Source organism: Mirounga leonina, unplaced genomic scaffold (genome assembly GCF_011800145.1).
Source record: "Mirounga leonina isolate KUSES-001 unplaced genomic scaffold, KU_Mleo_1.0 Mir_101664, whole genome shotgun sequence".
NCBI classification, from domain to species: Eukaryota; Metazoa; Chordata; class Mammalia; order Carnivora; family Phocidae; genus Mirounga; species Mirounga leonina.
The window spans coordinates 22,188,767-22,208,141 of NW_023270175.1; the positions used below are offsets into that span (position 1 = coordinate 22,188,767).

A 19,375-nucleotide genomic window follows, 5' to 3' on the forward strand; every position below is an offset into this window, starting at 1 on the left:
CATTATTTGTAATTTGCCGCTGATTTCTTTTATCTCCATATTCAGTTAATCATGAAGATCTATGAGGGTTCCCACCCCCCCCCCACCCCCGCCTGAAAGTGTCAGACATCATCTCTTCTTTTATCATGGCATTCTAGCCTTTGTCACTAAGTAGGCTTGGGGCTAGGTGCAGACATGAGGGAGCTACCTGAAACACAGACTTGATTTTTCCACTCGTCTGCTGAAAGCTTTCAGTGGCTCCCTCCTGGCCTGTCCAGAAATTCCTAGGAAAGATGAGTCAAGCCAGCCTGCTGGGATGGTCAGGAAAGGCATCACTGGGTAGCTGAGCTGGCTTTAAGACTGGATGAGAAGGGGCGCCTGGGTGGCTCAGTTGGTTAAGCGACTGCCTTCGGCTCAGGTCATGATCCTGGAGTCCCGGGATCGAGTCCCGCATCGGGCTCCCTGCTCAGCAGGGAGTCTGCTTCTCCCTCTGACCCTCCTCCCTCTCATGCTCTCTCTATCTCATTCTCTCTGTCTCAAATAAATAAATCAAATCTTTAAAAAAAAAAAAAAAGACTGGATGAGAAGAAGAGAAAGAAAGGGAAGGAAATTCACCAAGGCAAGAAAGGACAAAGGGATTTCAAAGTTGTGTTTTTCAGAATGTTCTATGGGTCCTTTCGGGGTGGGCAGTGAGGATTTGTTTGGTGAGTGGTACTTTCTCTCTGGTTAGGGCTGTAAAATGATAGGGTACAAGTCAACTCAAGTTGTAGATCACAGATCTTTTTGGGTAGCACACTGTTCAAAGCATTTTATTTACTTTGAATTGCTCATCAACCTTATTTTGGCTATGGCAGTTCAAGAACTAATTAAGGAACTTTGTTATTTGTCTCCATCCTGAGGTTATGTTTGTTATTGCTCCTCCCCACCCCACCCCCAGCTAGAAATCACTCATTATAAAATCAAAAGCCCAAATATTTTATAAGGGTTCCTCCCAGTTCTAAAATAAAATGACCCTTTAACATTCCCAAAGAGACCATATAGCATATTTTTTTGGAGGAAAAAAATTAAGATTTTCTGTACATGTATTAAAATTTGTTACTGGATATTGATGATCCTTGTTGGAGAATCGCAGTTTTGTTGATTGATAAATCAACAAAGACTATAAATTTTAACTAATAAAATATCCTAGCCCCAGCTGTATCGAGAACACGTAAACAGCCTTATGTTTATAATGGTGTTTGTTAAAAATTAAAAGATTCATCACATATTAGTAGCTATCTCATAATGTCAGTAGCATTTCCCCTCCTTTATTTGAATATTGAATTTGTCCAACGTTGTGCTTTGGTAACATGAACAGATTTCAGCAATGTCAGCACATATCAATGGGGGTTCAAACTGGTGAATCTGTACCTTTAGGGATAGAGATTAGTATATTCACACTTGCTATTGACAGTGGAGTGTAGGGTAGGACGCGGATGGGTTGAGAAATTTCAGTTTGGGAAAAGTTGGTAAACTTCAAGAGGAGATTAATTCACAACAAAAAGCAGAAGAGGTCTCCAAGCTGGAATTCTTTGGGGAAATTAAAATACGGGGATAATCAGGGCTTTTTTTTTTGCACATGAAGTGGTACTCCCTATGCAAGGGAAAAGGAATAACAGTAAGAACATCATCAGTGAGGATGTTGAAATTCAGCCCGTTTTGTTAGTGTAACAAATTTGTTCCTGTAAGCTAATTTCTCATATATGTTGGGTGCACCATGGTGCTGAGCACAAAGCTAACTTTTATGTTCATTTGTAGTAGTTCTTCTTTCCTTAGGTTTTCAGGTACAACTATGACCCACACAGACACCCCATTTTACTTGATTCCTGAATGTATTCTTGTTTATGAATGCACTACTTCAAATCTTTTAAAGAAGTAGATAAGATGTAAAAATAACAACCAACATTATTCTTTTAGCCGCACACACACACATAAATAGATACTCTGATGATATTTTTCACTTTGGGGAACTACAGAGTGGATTGTTGAAAATATTAAAGACTATTCTTTTGAGTATTTGAGAATCTCCTCTAGGCTTTTATTTGCCAAGATTAAAATTCTTTGCTGTTGACACCATCATGCCATCAGTATCGTTTTCTTGGGATCATAGAATGTTAAAGCCAGAAGGACCTAAGAAGTAATTTTCCTTAGTCCTAAGATTCCACTGGGTAACTCCTTGCAAATACAATTTGATTAAATCCGCTCAAAGTATAGATTTGATTAAAGAGAAATGTTGGAGGGAAATTATACTGCAGCCACTTTCTCATTAAGAATGAAAAGGTAAGTCTATGTAAAATTCCACTTTTTCAATCAGTGTTAATTTTCTAAAAGAACTCATGGTGTTAATAATTTAGTGCTGTGCTTACAAGCTTCAAACCTATTGATTTTAATTGGAGTTCCCCATCTAGAAGGAAGATAGGCAGCGAGCAAATCAATTTTGTTTTAATCTGATGCATTTTAATAAGTGTGCTAATGATTCACGGTAACATTATCTGCAATAGCTCGATATTTGCTATAAGGTGTCTCTGCCTTAGATTCTATCCAAAGATGTTTATTTCTGAAAGTAATTGAATGGCATCCTTTTATTTTACCTCCAGGATGGATAGCATAAAATGAGGCTCTCAATGTCTATCATGTTAAAGTGCCCTGTGTGTGGGTTTGATTAAATAATGGCCTGAATAAATTAGGATACCTGTTTTATCATTTCTATATTAGCAGAATCTTTGTCTTCCTTTCACTGTATGGCCTCATCCCCCTTTCCAAATGAATATTTTATAGTAAGAGCTTGTTATCAATCCCAGGCCATATTTATATAACATCCTGTGTAGTCAGTAATAATCCTTTTATTTTAACATTAATGCTTATGGTTAAACCTGATCCCTGATTGAATTGTGTATTTCTATATGTGGTTAGCCTAAGTAAATTAAAAGAAATGTACAGCAGAGTGATATACCGACTGCCACTCTTCGAGACCTTTAGTTTTTGCATTAGAGTATGAAATTGTCCTAGACTCTCCAGGACACACAGTCATATGGTTCTGGTTAATAGTGATTGCAGATGTGCTTCCAGAATCATATTTGCATAGATTAGTGATCTGCATCCTTGTGGGTATAGCTACTACCAACTGTCCTTTGGGTATAGCTCCATATTACATTAAGAACTGCTATTTTGCAACCTAAAGAGCTCTCCAAGTAGAAAGAAAAACCTCTCAAAGTTGTCGCTTTGGAAAGTTTCTATTATGTTAATCACATGCGAGAATAGGGGTTGACTTAGAATTTCATACCTATTTTAACATTCTTCGGTTTATTGAATGTAATCTCCCTTGCACCAAAAGTCAGAAATCAAACTACAAATGAAAGGATAACCTCATGCCGAAGATTGCAGGTAAGTTGTAAACACCCTGCAAACATCCAAGGACTACATCCAGTATACAAAGCATTGCACTGGTGCTGTGAGGGTACCTGGTGCTTACTGAGACGGAGCTCCCTCCTTAATGTGTTTATTCATTTGAGAAAAGAACGATCATGACAATGAAAGAGAACGCAAAGATGGTAAAATGTGTACTGTGTCGGAGGCTCCAGCAAAGAGCTATGGGAGGGCAGGGAATGAAGCAATTGAGTGTTAGGTGATCAGGTTACCCTGGGGAGTTGGGAAGGTGTTTTGCTTGTTTGTTTCTTTGTTTTTAAGAGATGTAGTATTTCCAGAGATGGGGGAGAGTGAGGGTATTGTTGACAGAAAAAATGGCATGACTCAAAGGCTCAAAAATAAGAAAGTAAAATTGTTCCCCAGTGGAGCATTGCCTTCAAGTTTGTATGTCCAAGCTACTACTCACTGAAGTGTTGTGTTTGGTACATGATAAGGTATTCCTGAAGTTTTCCCTTTGGGCACTTAGTTTTGTTGGGTGTTCTAGTTCTGTATATGGGCAAGGATAATTACGTTACTTTCTGAATATTACTTTAGGAATGAATTTACAATGAAAGCAGAGGAAGACCAATAGAACCTTAGGTCCTGTGTGAGCTGAACGTCTGGCTCCCCTTGGCTTCCATGGAGCAGTCACTCATCTACACTGGGCCATGGTCTGGACAGTATCTTACCCTGTTGTTCTTTATCCGTCCTTGGCTTCTCAGCCTGCTTCATTGTAGTATCAGAGAGTTGGGACTTGAATGCAGTCTGCTAGAGATTCTGAATTGCTTGCTGCGACGATGGGGTGGTGTAAACTTTCCATTTGAGCCAGTTCATCCCCTACCTTAATGATTGCTTCAAAACTGGAGTTGGCAACAAGGAGGGGGAACGAAGCGACGTGGCTTTAATCCCCCACAAATTTGCAGTGTCAAAACAGGAAGGGATTTAGAGATCATGGAGCCCACCTCTTTCCCTCATTTTACAGATGGTGAAGCCGACATCTTATCGCTGACTGCTTGTCATTTCCCGGATAAGCAAAATGAAGGCCATTTTGCCGGACCTCTCTGCTTTCTTTACCTCTGTAATACTTATAAGAAACCAGACGTCCTTTTTCCTCTGGAATGGCTGTAAGGTCAGAGAGAAAGGAGCTAAATGATGCAATGGCATTTGCATCCAGCATTTATTGTGATGATAGCCTTAGACTTTTTGGTTTATTGAGAGAAGAATGTGATTGTTTGCAGGATGCCTCCTTTCCCTTACCCATGGCTATAATTAAAGGTTTAAGGGAACTTCAAATCCCAGAAAGTTAGTCAAAAAGACAAAATTAGTTATTTCCTTCCATTTAAAAGGCCTTCGCCCCGAAGATGATTTACCTGGCTGGACAAAATAATCTGATATTTCTACTTTCAATTAAAATGGCAGGAATTTCAAGATCTATCTAGGAAATAGAGCTAATAAAAGCGCCGCCAGCTAGGAATCTGTTTCTTAAGGATTTCTAAGAGAGGGGAGGTTATGGTGAAATTTCTTCTTGTGCTTTCTGCATTTAATTTTTCTTTCGAAAAATGTGGTACGTGGAGAAGTGACAATAGAATCAAAGAGATGTTTCATTCTTCTTTACCCGGCTGTAAATTGAACTGTCTTACCAACATGTTTAAAGAACTGCATTCTTCACATCCCAGAATGTGTCCTGCTTACTCCATTGTTCTTTCCCTCTGCTCTGAGCTTAAGTACAGAGAAGAAAGCACGTTAGGAGGCCAGAGGAAGCTCTTTCCTTATCCTCTCTTGAGTAGGAGGAATTCAGATGAAGGAATATTTTCAATTATTCTTTTGTTCTTAAAGGTGAAGTAGACTCACAGTTATTAGGCAGGAGAAACTCCTCAAACTGCTATGTTATTCATGCTGTTATGTCAAAACCTTTTATAATAATTTCAATGAAGTTATCCTCTGCTACAATATTTTCCAAGCATTTTTGCTAATGAGGTACATTTAAAAACAGGAATAATAAAGGAAAGATGAAAAAGTACTTATAAACTTAATTTTATTTCTGCCTTATGAACACATTTTTCTTCTTGTTGCTGTGCACAAGATTGCTGGAAGTTTAAATTGTTGCTTAAGAGTACAAAATAATACTGTATGAGACCTTTGACTTCATGCTTTGCTGGTTAAGACCAGGGCTGCCTCATCCATCTCAAAACTGCCTTTTAAGTGGTAAGTAAAGACGGGGACTCCACTGTGAGTTGATAAAATGCTGTGTGATGACCACAAGGAAGACCAGGGTTGTCGTAACTACATTTTTGACCACAGTTCACTTATTTCATTGCGTATACGTAAAACCGGGCAATTTGACATCTGTATGTTGCAAAAGCAAATTATAATAACCTTTGAGAGAGATACAAAAATGTGGCATAACAATAGGCAAACTAGGAACATTTTCTTTATGCACTTAGATAAATATTTTGAGCTCTCAGACATGGAAATACAAACTCAGACGACTGACCACCTGACGGAAATTGACCTCAAGCCCAGCTCTCCATGTTGAATATGAAACACATACAGACATACCAGCTTTACCTTAGTTCTTATTCTGTCATATACAAAATATAGTGAAGCTAAGTATTTTACTTCAGAAATCTAAATCACAGAGGTCTCTTAAGAATTCCATCAATTTTTATCAGATACTTGTAATATGAACCTGAGGTTGTACAAAGGAAAAAAATACTCTGCTAACATCACATCCTTCAAAAGTTTAGAAAAAATTGTGAGTTTGTTTTGTTCTTCTCACTATTAAAGTAATCTGAGTATTCACATGGTCATGTGAACAATTCTCTGCCCATATAAAACCTAACACAAAAATATTATTTTTATTCTTGGACAATTTCATCAACTTGAGGGTCTTTTTAAATGAACAGAACTGAAAGCCTTAGCGTTAAGGGTTACAGAAGTGTTAAGGGTTACAATAAATCACTGATAAAGCTGGAATTGGAGCTCTTGGTTTCCGGACATTGGCTCCTATGGGAATCATGGTATGGAATACCATCACTACCTTGCCTCCCACACTGCAGAGGCTAGCCCATTCCAGATTAATTATTGACATGGAAAAAAATGGGCTAAATATAGTAACCTTGCCAGAAAGTCAAGATTACATACAGGTCACTTCTCTGTGGAATTGTAGTATAAAATATTTGGTAATCATGCATATCTACAGGGATCAGTCAATTGCATAGTGATTCCAAAATTGTAAGAAATCCTATCATTTGGAGGAGAGGAAAATTCTATTTTAAGTTTTTCAAATTCTTTTAGGTTTAAAAGTTTTCAGATTCTTTAAATGTCGGGATATTCTTAAGTAGACATTGGACAGTTATGGGCTCTGTTCGTGATGGAAAAAAACTTTGGTTTTATAGCAAAAGAGTATAATTTAAGTTACAAATTGATCCAAGCTGTAGTGAAAGAACCTTATACTTAGGAGTTAGGGGACCTGGGTTCAACTTCGAGCTTTGCCGCTAGTTAACTACCTTATATCCTTGAACAATTTGGGGTTTTTTCCCCTATAAAAACAGATTTTGGATCAGATGTTTGCTCAGTTCCTATCCATCTCAAAGATCCTATAATTCTTTTAATTTCAGGATTTCTGTTCCCCTTCTTAACCTTTCCCTACCTCTGCCATCATTTTGACATAAACGGCCTTAAATTTCATAGCTTCCATTTGGTGGTATTAGCCATTAGACACAGTGGGCATACAATAAATGCTTGTTACTGATGGTGGTGATAGGGAGTTGGTCTAAATAACCTACACATTTCCTTCCAGCTATAAAAGCCTGTGACTGTTACAGTTCTATCCAGGGAGAAGTCAATTGTGCTTAGATCATATATAGCACTTTAAAAAGATAGATAGTGTCCTGTGGTCTTGAACACAAGCAGTGCTAAGAGGTATATGGCTGTTGATTTTAAATCATTACATATATTTTTTCTGGCATCATCTTGATTAGGAGACACTCAAACTTTGGAGGCAATGTTTATAGGGCAGTTGACGAATCTTAACATAGGCAGTTATAATAGAACTAATTGCATTTGAGGCTCATGGAGCCCTAGAAAATGATTTCTATGCATTCTACTTGTTAGATGACAGGTAATAGTACAGACACGGAAGTAATCCAGAAAAGTGTTTCCTCTCTAGCTTGGGAGAACTAATCTGAGCAATTTCAACAGGTAGTTAAGTGGGTAAATCTCTAGTCTTTAGTATATTGTTAGGCCACAGTTTTTAGTTACTCTCTGTGACTGTCTGGGCATTCTGAGTTCACAGCAAGTCACTCCTGGTGTTACCACTTGAGACTTTGAGGAGAGTAAGAGGTCTTCCTTTCTAAGCCTGATATCATTAGCACATTCTTTGCTCATCATTTCCTGTATACCCCTTCTTCATGAGTGAGTCACTGGTAGGCCTCTAAACAGATCAGTCTTTGTAAAGTGCAAAAAGTATTGTATAGCCAAGAGCATCCATAGTTTGGATTTTATCAAGGTAGGGAGGCAAGTGCAAAACCTATCTTAAGGTCAGCTTTGCTCAGCTGGGTTCTTAGTTCTTGCAGGTTCTTTCACTTGAGCTCAACCCTTCCTGGTCAAATTCTCTGAGAAATCTACCTTCTCTTCCCTAAATCTGTATGGTTTTACTCTCAGCTCCAGACTGGAGGTTTTACTTTGACTACTTCAGATTCAAAGAAACTAGATTTTGTACCTTTGGTTTTTGACCACCTTTGGCTTTCCAGGTCTCCATTCTGTTAAAACCTCAAGGCTAATTCTAATTCTGTCTACAATTTTCTTGTTTCTCCTGATTCAGTTATTCCTAATGCCCCTGATGGGGTTCAGGATATGCTACCCCAAAATATAGCACCTTGGCATATTGAATATTTTAAGCTAAAGGAGTTTGAGGAAATAGAAGTAGGAAGGTCACTCTGACTGACTCTCCCCCTTCCCTTCCTCACTGCCCCTCTCCCCTGAAGCAGGTCATAAGACCCTCATGTGGGAGGTGTTCTCATAGTACCAGAAAGAAAGGAGCATCCTTATCTCCAAAGACAAAGGGATGCCAAGAAGAATCTGAACAAACAGGCCTTGCTATGTTTCCCCCAGTTTACTACATTTAGCTCATACTCTTTGCCCTTTTCCACAATTTTTTGCTCTTTGTCAAACCTAGCATTAAAACACACCAGTTTAGGGATGCCTGGGTGGCTCAGTCAGTTGAGATCCAACTTTGGTTTTGGCTCAGGTCATGATCTCAGGGTCCTGGGATTGAGCCCCACATCAGGCTCCACGCTCAGCTCGGAGTCTGCTTGTCCCTCTCCCCTCTGCTCCTCTCCTGCTCATATTCTCTCAAAGAAAGAAAGAGAGAGAGAAAGAAAGAAAGTCATTCTTTTTTAAAAAACCCACCAGTGTAGCCATTTCTGAGTCTTCATTTCTTTATGGAGGCTCTGATATCATGTAAAACTTAGATTAAATAAATGTATATGCTTTTCTTCTGTTAATCCATCTTTGTGAGTTTAATTTTCAGACCCAGCCAGGGACCTTAAGAGGGTCAAGGAAACCTTTTTTACCTTCCCTCCACCCCCCTCCACAATTTGTACCCATTTTCTACTAGCTAAACTTTTACTCTTTGCCAATGTTGACTGTTAACTCAAAACTCTCATCAGTTAGATCTGAACCTATTATGTACTCTATTATTACATATACCATATTGTGTTAAAAAAAAAAAAAGTGTTCAAAGATACATACACAAAGAGTATCCTGCCTCAGTTTTGTGGCACTTCCTGGGGTCCTGGCCTCCGGGTAGTGAAGGAATAAATGGAAGTAATTACAAAAAAAAAAAAGAGAGAGAATGAGAGAGAGTACGGGATACATTGTGTGTGTTTTGGTAAATATTACTTTTCTGGTCTTATTTGAGGGTAGGCACTAATTTTAGAGATGTGTCCTTAGAAGTATTATAGACTTAATTTTTTAAATACAGCTATATATATATAAATACCAAAGTGGCCTTCAGTTTACTTTTAATCTCTGAGTTGTCCACTTTTAGTGTGCACAGTTAGAAGAGAGCCACAGGCTTGCCTGGGAAAAATAGGGGTGATGAGTTCCCTATAATCAAGGATACAAATTTCAGATGTCTGCTCGGTGGTTCCCAATGCCAATGTCAAGTCTGGTGCCAAAATGACTACATAGGAAGTAGTTTGGAGTACTTTAAAACAAAAATTTATTGCTGGGCCCTAATTTCAGAAGTCCCGGATCAGTACTTGGGGGATGAGGACTAGGTATCTGCATTTTAAACGTTGTACTGGTGACTCTAATGTGTAGCCAGGACCAGAGAGCCCTTAGAGAACCCTTAAGAATCCTTCCAGCCCTCTGATTCTGTGATTTAAGTGTGTAAGAAGCCTTCTTGCATCTGCCCCTGGCTTTCCACAGTAAGATGTCCCTTTTGGACATGCTAAGAGTATCTCCACACTGAAAGCTTGTTGCTACTGTTATGTTTTAGTAGTAATGGTAACTTCTAAGACTTAAATTTGTAACAGTGTGCTTAGAGCCGAAGAGTTCAAATCCAAGCACAGTCTGATGAACGTCCTGAGGTGGACCTGTGAGGTTCCCACGTGTACAGACCTGCTTTTGTGGGGCATGTATAAATCATCTACCGTTAGTTGTAAATCCATGTGAAGTTAATGTAGCCATCCCTCCCATTTGCTGCTATCGAACTTAGAGCTCCATCCTGCGTCAGGGCTTTGAGAAGGCAATGCAAATACGGATCTAGTAGTAAACTGGGATTTTGCAGTAAAGGTGGGAAGATTAGGAGATTTTAATATTCTTTGGAAATTCTTAATATTCTCTAATATTTTAATATTCTTAAAATTGGATTGGGATGCAGAGGGAGCTGACTTGATTTTCTTAGAGACTCTGAAGAAGAGTGATATGAACAGGTGGCCAAATCAGTTTCCTCATATAGATTGTTTCCTAGTGCATTGCTTGAGATGCTTACCATGTATTTGCTTGATTTTGCCCTTGCACAAAAACAAACAAAAAAACCAGAAAGAATACCTGTCCTAATAAAGATTTAGTGTACTTCGGTTTAAGAAGCTAGTGAGATGGTGAAGGGAAAGATAGAACTTCGGTATTATCTATCCAAGATTCAGGCCTTGGTAAACAGGGCAGGGATCTCTAGCCTTCCGGAAGTCAGGGAGGTGAGGTTCTCCTCGGGAAAAGTTGTTTTCATGATTCCCCCCACTCTAGATGTTGGGGTTCTGCATGACAAGTTTTCATCCCAAAATAAAGGAGTGGGAAGTGCAAACATTGTGTAAAAGCTTTCTCTTTTCCTTTGTCCGACTTGGTATTCCTTGATTTAAAATCAGAAACTATCATGAGTTAGGATTCACTTCAGAGCTTGTTTAAAATGCAGTGTGATTTGATGTTTAAATCTTTGTTTACATACTTTCAGGAACCCATTTTATTATAGAACAGCTGTGTTCTCCCAGGGGTTGATTGTTTCAGTGAAATCCTTTTAAAACATGAATTAAGGAGATTAGGATTTAATCTTTGTTGCTTACAACAACAAAAAAATCTTATTATAAAGTTAACGAATACACTTCCTAGTCCAGAATGTGTTATCAAAGAGTGCATACTATGTGTTTTTTAATCAATGGTATACTTACAACTTTCAGATTTGTTTTGTGTTTATATCAGAAAAATGGAAAGATTTGTTCCTTTTATTTTTCCAAATCCACTGAATTTAGCAACTTACAGAGAGGTGAACCTATCACCAAGCTTTGGCGAGTATTTTTGCCACTAGGTACTAGAAAGACAAGAACCATCACCAAAAGTAGGAAGAGGTAACTGGTGGGTTAGCTACTATGTGATACTCATCACAACAAAGTATAGTGTCTTGCTAAGGGAACACCAAGGAAATCAATAATGATGGTACTCAAGTTTTAGAGAAGGTATATAATAAAATGTAAGCATTCAAGACGCATTTGCAGCCTACTGGAAATCTAAATTATTTTTAAAAGCCCGTATGGGGGGCGCCTGGGTGGCTCAGACGGTTAAGCGTCTGTCTGCCTTCGGCTCAGGTCTTGATCTCAGGGTCCTGGGATTGAGCCCCACATCGGTCTCCCTGCTGAGCAGAGAGCCTGCTTCTCCCTCTCCCTCTGCCTGCCGCTTCCCCTGCTTGTACTCTCTCTCTCTCTCTGTCAAATAAAAAATTTAAAAAAACAAAAAAAGCCCGTATGGGAAGCTCAAGATATACTTGTTCCATGTGGGTACTGGAGATGGGTGGGGATAACAAGTAGCTTGCAGTATCAAAGAGATTACTACATGGAAAGTACATCTTTTAGAAATGGAAAAAAAATCAAGGAGAATGGAGAAGCTTATAAATTAAGCAGGTCATGTACAATCTGAATTTTGGGCAGGTTGAAAAAAGAAAAATTGGTGAAATTTTTCAAAATCGGTTATAAGCTTTTAGCTACTCAAAGGCCGGCAGTTTAATGGAATTGTTAGTGGATCTATTCGATGCTGTTGCTGATGCAAACAACTTAATGAGAAACAAAAATAAACTTTAATGATTTTGTTGTCTAATAGAAAATCTAAGGGAACATGCTAACTCTGTAATTGTCTCCTGGAATTGTTGGTTAGGTAAAATTGTAGTAAATGAACAGATAATGTAGGTCCAATTGACAGATTAAACATATACAGCTCACCAGAACTAGATAGCATCCTTCTATTTTTTGAAGCATTAAAGTACAAATTAATAACGTGCCTTTTTGGGGAGGTTTGGAAATCTTGTGTTTCTACTTGATTGGTAGTACATATTCAGCAATATGAGTTTTAAGGATATAAATATTGTCTCGTGGGAGGCAAGTTTGAATTCAAAATTGTATAAGGCAAAGGATATTTCTGAATCAGGAAGAGACAGTGAATTTATGAATATCTGAAGCATTTGTTAACCTAAAAACCTATGCTTCATTCCAGATTTTACTGTAGCAAAATGTTGACTGATTCTGGATTCCTACTGTGTGATGAGTTGTGGAAGCTCAACGTAGTACCATTTCCAAATGAGCACTAGCAATTATGATCAAGGCGGAGAATCTCATTTCAGCCATTGATGAGAACGTTACATACAGATAGGATCCCAAGTAAAGGAAAAAAAGACTCATAGATTCTTGAGTCTTTTGCGTTCTGTGTTCGCATGGTAGTTTAGGAGTATAGGTGGGGTGATTGGAATGTCAAAGCTGGAAAGAGGAGAGTGAAAAGGTAATGTTTCGCTGGCAGGATGTTAGAATTTTAAACAATTCACCTACTTACAGCTTAGGTTAGGCGGTCTCTCACCATCACTACCCTTGCATTCATGTGCAAACTGTCTAGTCAGCTGCTTTATACTAAAAAGTGCCTGCCCCCCCTTTTTTGGAGTATAATTCACATACAATGTTATATTAGTTTCAGGCTTACAACATAATGATTCATATGTTACTTAATGCTCACCACAATAAGTATAGTCACCATCAGTCACCAAACAATGTTACTGTAATGTTGTTGACTATATTCCCTGTGCTGGACTTTTCATCTCTATAACTTATTTATTTTATAACTGGAAGTTTGTATCTCTTAATCCCCTTTGTCTATTTCGCCTGCCCCCCAAGCCCCTTCTTCTCTGGCAACCATCAGTTTGTTCTCTGTATTTAAGAGTCTGTTTTGTTTTGTTTTGTTTAGATTCCACATATAAATGAAATCACATAGTATTTGTCTTTGTCTGGCTTATATCACTTAGCATTATACCCTCTAGTTTCATCTGTGTCGTCACAAATGGCAAGATCTTGCTCTTTTTTTATGGCTGAATAATATTCTATCATATATATACCACATCTTCTTTATCCATTCATCTATCAGTGAACACTTGGGCTGCTTCCATATTTTGGCTATTGTAAATAATGCTGCAATAAACATAGGGGTGCATATATCTTTTAGAATTAATGTTTTCATTTTCTTTGGGTAAAAACCAGTAGTGGAATTACTGGATCATATGATATTTCTATTTTTAATTTTTTGAGGAACCTCCATACTGTTTTCCACAGTGGCTACACCAATTTACATTCCCACCAACAGTGCACAAGGGTTCCTTTTCCTCCACCTCCTCGCCAACACTTGTTATTTTTTTGGTAGCCATTCTGACAGGTGTAAGGTGATATCTCCCATTGTGGCTTTGATTTGCATTTCCCTGATGATTAGTGATGTTGAGCATCTTTTCATGTGTCTGTTGGCCATCTGGATGCCTTTAGAAAAAATGTCTATTCAGGGGTCGCCTGGGTGGCTCAGTCAGTTAAGCATCAGACTCTTGATTTCGGCTCAAGTCATCATCTCAGGGTTCTGGGATCAGGGCCCAATCAGTGGAGAGTCTGGTTGAGATGCTCTACCTCTCCCTCTCCCTCTGCCCCTCCTACCTGTTTGTGCGCACGTGCGCACATGGTCTCTCTCTCTCTCTCTCTCATAAATAAATCTTAAAAAAGAAAAATGTCTACTCAGGTCTTTTGCCCATTTTTAAATCAGATTATTTGTTTTTTTGGTGTTCAGTTGTGTAAGGTTTTTTTTTATATAATTTAGGTATTAACCCCTTATTAGGCATATCATTTGCAAATATCTTCTGTTCAATAGGTTGCCTTTTCGTTTTGTTGATGGTTTCTTTCACTGTGCAAAGGCTTTTTATGTTGGTATAGTCCAAATAATTTATTTTTGTTTTTGTTTCCCTTGCCTAAGGAAATATATCTAGAAAAAGTGTTGCTAAGGCCGTTGTCAAAGTAAAAAGTACCTGGCCCTTTGGCAGGCAGCAGAGACAACATTTGCTCTATGGGATTGTTTGTGGTAACAAGATCAGCTAAGCCCAGTTAGTGTGAGTGATCCCGTAGAATATGGACTAGCTGGCTGTTTGGGATTATAATTGCTCTAACAAAGCACATGTGGAGAATCAAGGGAGTTTGTATGCTTTTAAAAATGTGTTATTGTCTTATGTGATTTATTTTCCTTTCAAGTAAAAAAAAAATTTGATGCAAAACATTTGTGTTCTTTTCTTTCTTTCTCTCTCCGGTCCCCCCTTAGAATAACATAGCTGATCCAGAAGAACTGTTCACAAAATTAGAACGCATTGGGAAAGGCTCCTTTGGAGAAGTTTTCAAAGGAATTGATAACCGTACCCAGCAAGTGGTTGCTATTAAAATCATAGACCTCGAGGAAGCTGAAGATGAAATTGAAGACATTCAGCAAGAAATAACTGTTTTGAGTCAGTGTGACAGCTCATATGTAACAAAATACTATGGATCATATTTAAAGGTAATGTGTGTGTTGTATTATTTAAGTCATAAGGTATTTCCATTATAAGTTTTTCTTTCTTTTTTTTTTAATTCTATTTTTTGAAAGGCAATGTCTTAAATTAGGATTTGGCAGTCTTTGGCCTCCAGGCAGAATCCAGCTCCATTTATAGTGCCAGATAAACTGTTTTTAGATTTAGCAGCTGTATCCTGAATGCATCCCAGCACTCGGCTGCACCGTTATTCCACACCTGAACTTTGGATTGACGGGGGAGCAGAAATGCAGCTGGTCCTTGAGCCATATCCTTTGTCAGGAAAGAGCTTTCCCCCTGGGCTTTCGCACATTATTCTCAATGGTCCAGTCTGTCTCGACCTCAGAATTGATGGAATATGTAAGTATGTCATGTATTCCATTGAGTTACGGTGCTTATTTACACATCTTTCTCTCCCTCCAGATTATGAACTCCTTGATGGCAGGGAGTTTAGCTCAACCAGTCTGGGTTTTTATATCACTTAGCACAGGACATGGCACATCTTAAGTCCATGATAAATATCTGTTGAAGTGGAGTCAAATGGAATACTATCTGTCCTCCCCCCTCCCCAACAGAAGTTGGAATTTTAGTTTCCAGGATTGTGGAATTAGCAGACACCTGAGGTCATGGCAGATGGAGATATGATTGGGTTAGTAAAACCCAAGAGTTCTTGAGTTCCAAAGTTAGAAGTCAGGATCTTGGGGTGCCTGGGTGGCTCAGTCGGTTAAGCATCTGCCTTTGGCTCAGGTCATGATCCCAGGGTCCTGGGATCGAGTCCCACCTCAGGCTCCCTGCTCAGTGGGGAGTTTGCTTCTCCCTCTCCCTCTGCTGCTCCCCCTGCTTGTGCTCTCTCTCTCTGTGTCTCAAATAAATAAATAAAACCTTAAAAAAAAAAAAGTTAGGATCTGTGTCTATTGAAATGTGAAGAATAAATAGAAAAATCTAGCTTAGGTTAGAGTTACAATTATTTTAAAATTAAAAAAGTTTTTTTAAAGATTTTATTTATTTGACAGAGAAAGACACAGCAAGACAGGGAACACAAGCAGGGGGAGTGGGAGAAGGAGAAGCAGGCTTCCCGTGGAGCAGGGAGCCTGATGTGGGGCTCGATCCCAAGACCCTGGGATCATGGCATGAGCCAAAGGCAGACGCTTAACGACTGAGCCACCTAGGCGCCCCCTAAAGTTAAAAATTTTTATCCCCATGTTGAAATTTTTCAAAGGAAGGCAGTATTAGGTCTTTGCTTTTCAGGGTTTACAAGGCGGGAAAGAGTTTTGTTTGTTTGGTTGTTTTTTTGTTCATCTATCTCTAGGCCAAAAAGGGTGTGTTTATAACTCATCAAGCTATTGGCCTGCGTAAGAATTAATGCTATCTTTTTGTATTCTGCTGACCAAATAAACCCTAGGATAATCTATCTATATTAGTTACTACTGATTTAGAAATCATAAATTTCACTGCCTTTTTTCAAAGCCTGTTTATTCTAATATTACATGAATTAGATGAATGTGGAATGAATGTATGGTAGAATAAATCCTTAAACACCTGTCACTATGTGTCATACACTGTATTAGGTGCTGGAGATATAAAAATGAATAACCTGGGTGGCTCAGTCGGTTGAGCCTCCAGCTCCTGGTTTCGACTCAGGTCATGATCCCATGGGTCGTAGGATCGAGCCCCATTGATTGAGCTCCACGCGGTCGTAGGATTGAGCCCCATTGATTGAGCTCCACGCTCAGCAGGCGTCTGCTTGGTGATTCTCTCTCTCTGCTCCTTCCTTCCCGTCCCCTCATAAATAAATAAATCTTTTTAAAAAATGAATAGCATAGAGGACATGAGGAGAAGGAAGGGAAAAATGAAGGGGGGAAATCAGAGGGGGAGACAAACCATGAGAGACTATGGACTCCGGGAAACAAACTGAGAGTTTGAGGGGAGGGGGGTGCGGGGATGAGTTAGCCCAGTGATGGGTATTAAGGAGGGCACATATTGCATGGAGCACTGGGTGTTATACACAAACAATGAATCATGGAACACTACATCAAAACCTAATGATGTACTGTATGGTGACTAACATGACATAAAAAAATAATTAAAAAATTAAAAAAGAGGGTAGAATTCATGCCAAAAAAATGAATAACTCACCCCTGCCATTAAGGAGTGCACAGTCCCACATTGCACTAAAAGGGTGCAGATTTTGTGATTAAGTATGTACAAGGTACAGATAGGGCACAAATAGGCAAGTAGTCACTTCTCTCATTTTAGGGGGAGGGCGGTGGTGTGAATGAAAGGCTTCCTAGAGGAGATGGTAATTCCTGTTCAATTTACTTCTCAGTGTTAGCCATTGCTCTCTTTAATTGTACCCACAATTATTTGATTCTTTGTGGCATATTTTGCTTTTGAATTCTTTCCTACAAAACTTATTTAGCGGGTCAGACTCTTTTTTAAGGAATCCTGAGAGGTCACTCAGTCTCAATACATTTAGGTCCCCCTCCTGATTCCCATAGCAGGCTTGGTTTGAGGCAGCCTCAGGAATTTGTTGTTGTTGTTGTTGTTGTTGTTGTTGTGTGTGTGGTTTATGCATTCTGGTTTACTCTTTCTGGCTTGAATCCTGGTAATTCCAGACCTACTCTAGAGCAAACCTAAACCTTTGCTATTCTTAGGCATCTGTAACAACAGATAAGCTCTTTTTGGTAACTGACTTAAAATATTAAATAAGCCCTATTCCAAATGGGTTATTCTATATTATATTGAAAATGGGTATCAACGTGGTATTGACTGTTTTCATTGGATGCTTATAGCCTTTCTTGATTCAGACTCAGTACTCTCTTGGGAAATGAATTATAATAGCTCTGTTTGTATTATTTATTCCTAAGATTTCATGTTTTTAAAAAATTCCCCTCATGGTGTACATGTACCAGTCACCCATAAATACTTAATATTTAAATAAATAAAACAGATTGTCTTGTCCAAATCTTGATTATAGAATGTTCTCAGACTAGTCAGTGAATCAGGGCCATTATCCATGATGTCTTCTTAAAGGATTAAACTGAATTGTTTTTTATCTCCTTTACCATCATTAATTAAAGTCCACGATATGAAAGACTACTTTGAAAAACATGTCACTTCTTGATAAAATTGTAGAAATTCACAGCTGGCTGATGTTGATTATTTGTATCCTGAATCTATTTACATTAGAGTAAATAAATGTATGTGTATTATCTCTGTATACATGTGCATATATATACACAGAAATAGCTTATGATTTTATAACCTTTTAGTATCATTTATTTAAATTACCAACTTAAATTGACCAACTTGTTTATTTTCCATTTATATTAAAACGTAGTGAGACTCTGTAGGCTTGCTTTTTTTTTAAAACTAAAATCGCATCAAATATAACAGGGTTCTGTTTAATGCAGTCAATATAACTCAAGGCTACATCCTCTAAGTACCATCAGGGACCTGCATTATCAATCGACTTATGTTTTTATTGTGGCGCATCCTTCCATTTCAGATGACATGGGAGATTTTGTGAGTCAAGTTAATTGAGTATAGTAGGATATGGGTTTTTCTCAGGTTCTCTTTACGCAGCATGTCATACATAACCAAGACCTCACTGTAAGCTGGAGGAAAAGTTATTGCATATGAGAGAAAATTATATGCTCTCTGAAACTGTATGTAGTTGTAGTGATTTCCTTGAAACATGCAAAAATGTACAAGGTATTCATTTTGACTGAGCTCACTGTATAACTTCATTTTTAAAAACAAGAGTAAAAACCAGACAAACATCAGTATGACCACAGTATTTTCCTTTAATTTTAGTTCACTGCAGATTTTCTTGAGAGACAAAGTTAGTCTTTATGAAGAATGCTAAAATAAGCAAACCCTTCCCTTCTGATCTCATAATATTGGAAAAATCTTTTATAATCTTTAAATATTTTTCTAGTTCGATGTAAATCTTAAAATGAAGCTCACTCGGGCGTTGAATAGAATTTGAATCATGCCTTTATTTTGCTGCTGAAAATCGCCTTTAGATTTCTGTTTATGTTAAGGAAATATGCCCCCCCCTCTCCACATACCACCACCTTGATATTTATCAAAAAAAAAAAGAATTGAATGACAGAAGTAAAATATTCCAGAATAGAGTCTGTAAAGTTTTGTGACCTTCTCACTGTTTTTCCTGAGACTTTTGTGTGTGTTTAACACTCCCAGTGTATGGTGAATGTTTCTGGAATGTTCCTTAGTTAAAAATTATATTTTGGAGTTGTCTTATAAAACTTGAAGGAAGTTGAGGAGGGAAAAATGTTTTTTCCTCAAAACAAATATAGCTTTAAACTTGAGATAACACACTCTAAGGAGCCCCATATTAGATTCAGTTTAGCTGACATTTACTTATTGAGTGCCCTACTATGTATATTCCTTTCATTCTGCATATTTGCCCTGGTCAGTCTCATCCACCCTGTCATGACAACTTTTTTTTTAAGATTGATTGATTGATTTGAAAGGGGGGAGGGGCAGAGGGAAAGAATCTCCAGCAGACTCCATGCTGATTGTGAGCCCCATGTGGGGCTCAATCCCACAACCCTGAGGTCATGACCTGAGCTGAAATCACGAGTT

The 19,375-nt window shown here is 38.3% G+C and overlaps 1 protein-coding gene across 1 annotated transcript in view; it reads left to right on the forward strand.

Annotated features, from left to right (window-relative positions):
- Window positions 1-19,375, forward strand: part of STK26 (serine/threonine kinase 26) — a 53,584-nt gene that overhangs the window by 16,250 nt on the left and 17,959 nt on the right. Inside the window, exon 3 of the mRNA XM_035008720.1 lies at window positions 14,524-14,754. Within this exon, the coding sequence (XP_034864611.1) occupies window positions 14,524-14,754 (231 nt within the window). The remainder of the gene's footprint in view (window positions 1-14,523; window positions 14,755-19,375) is intronic.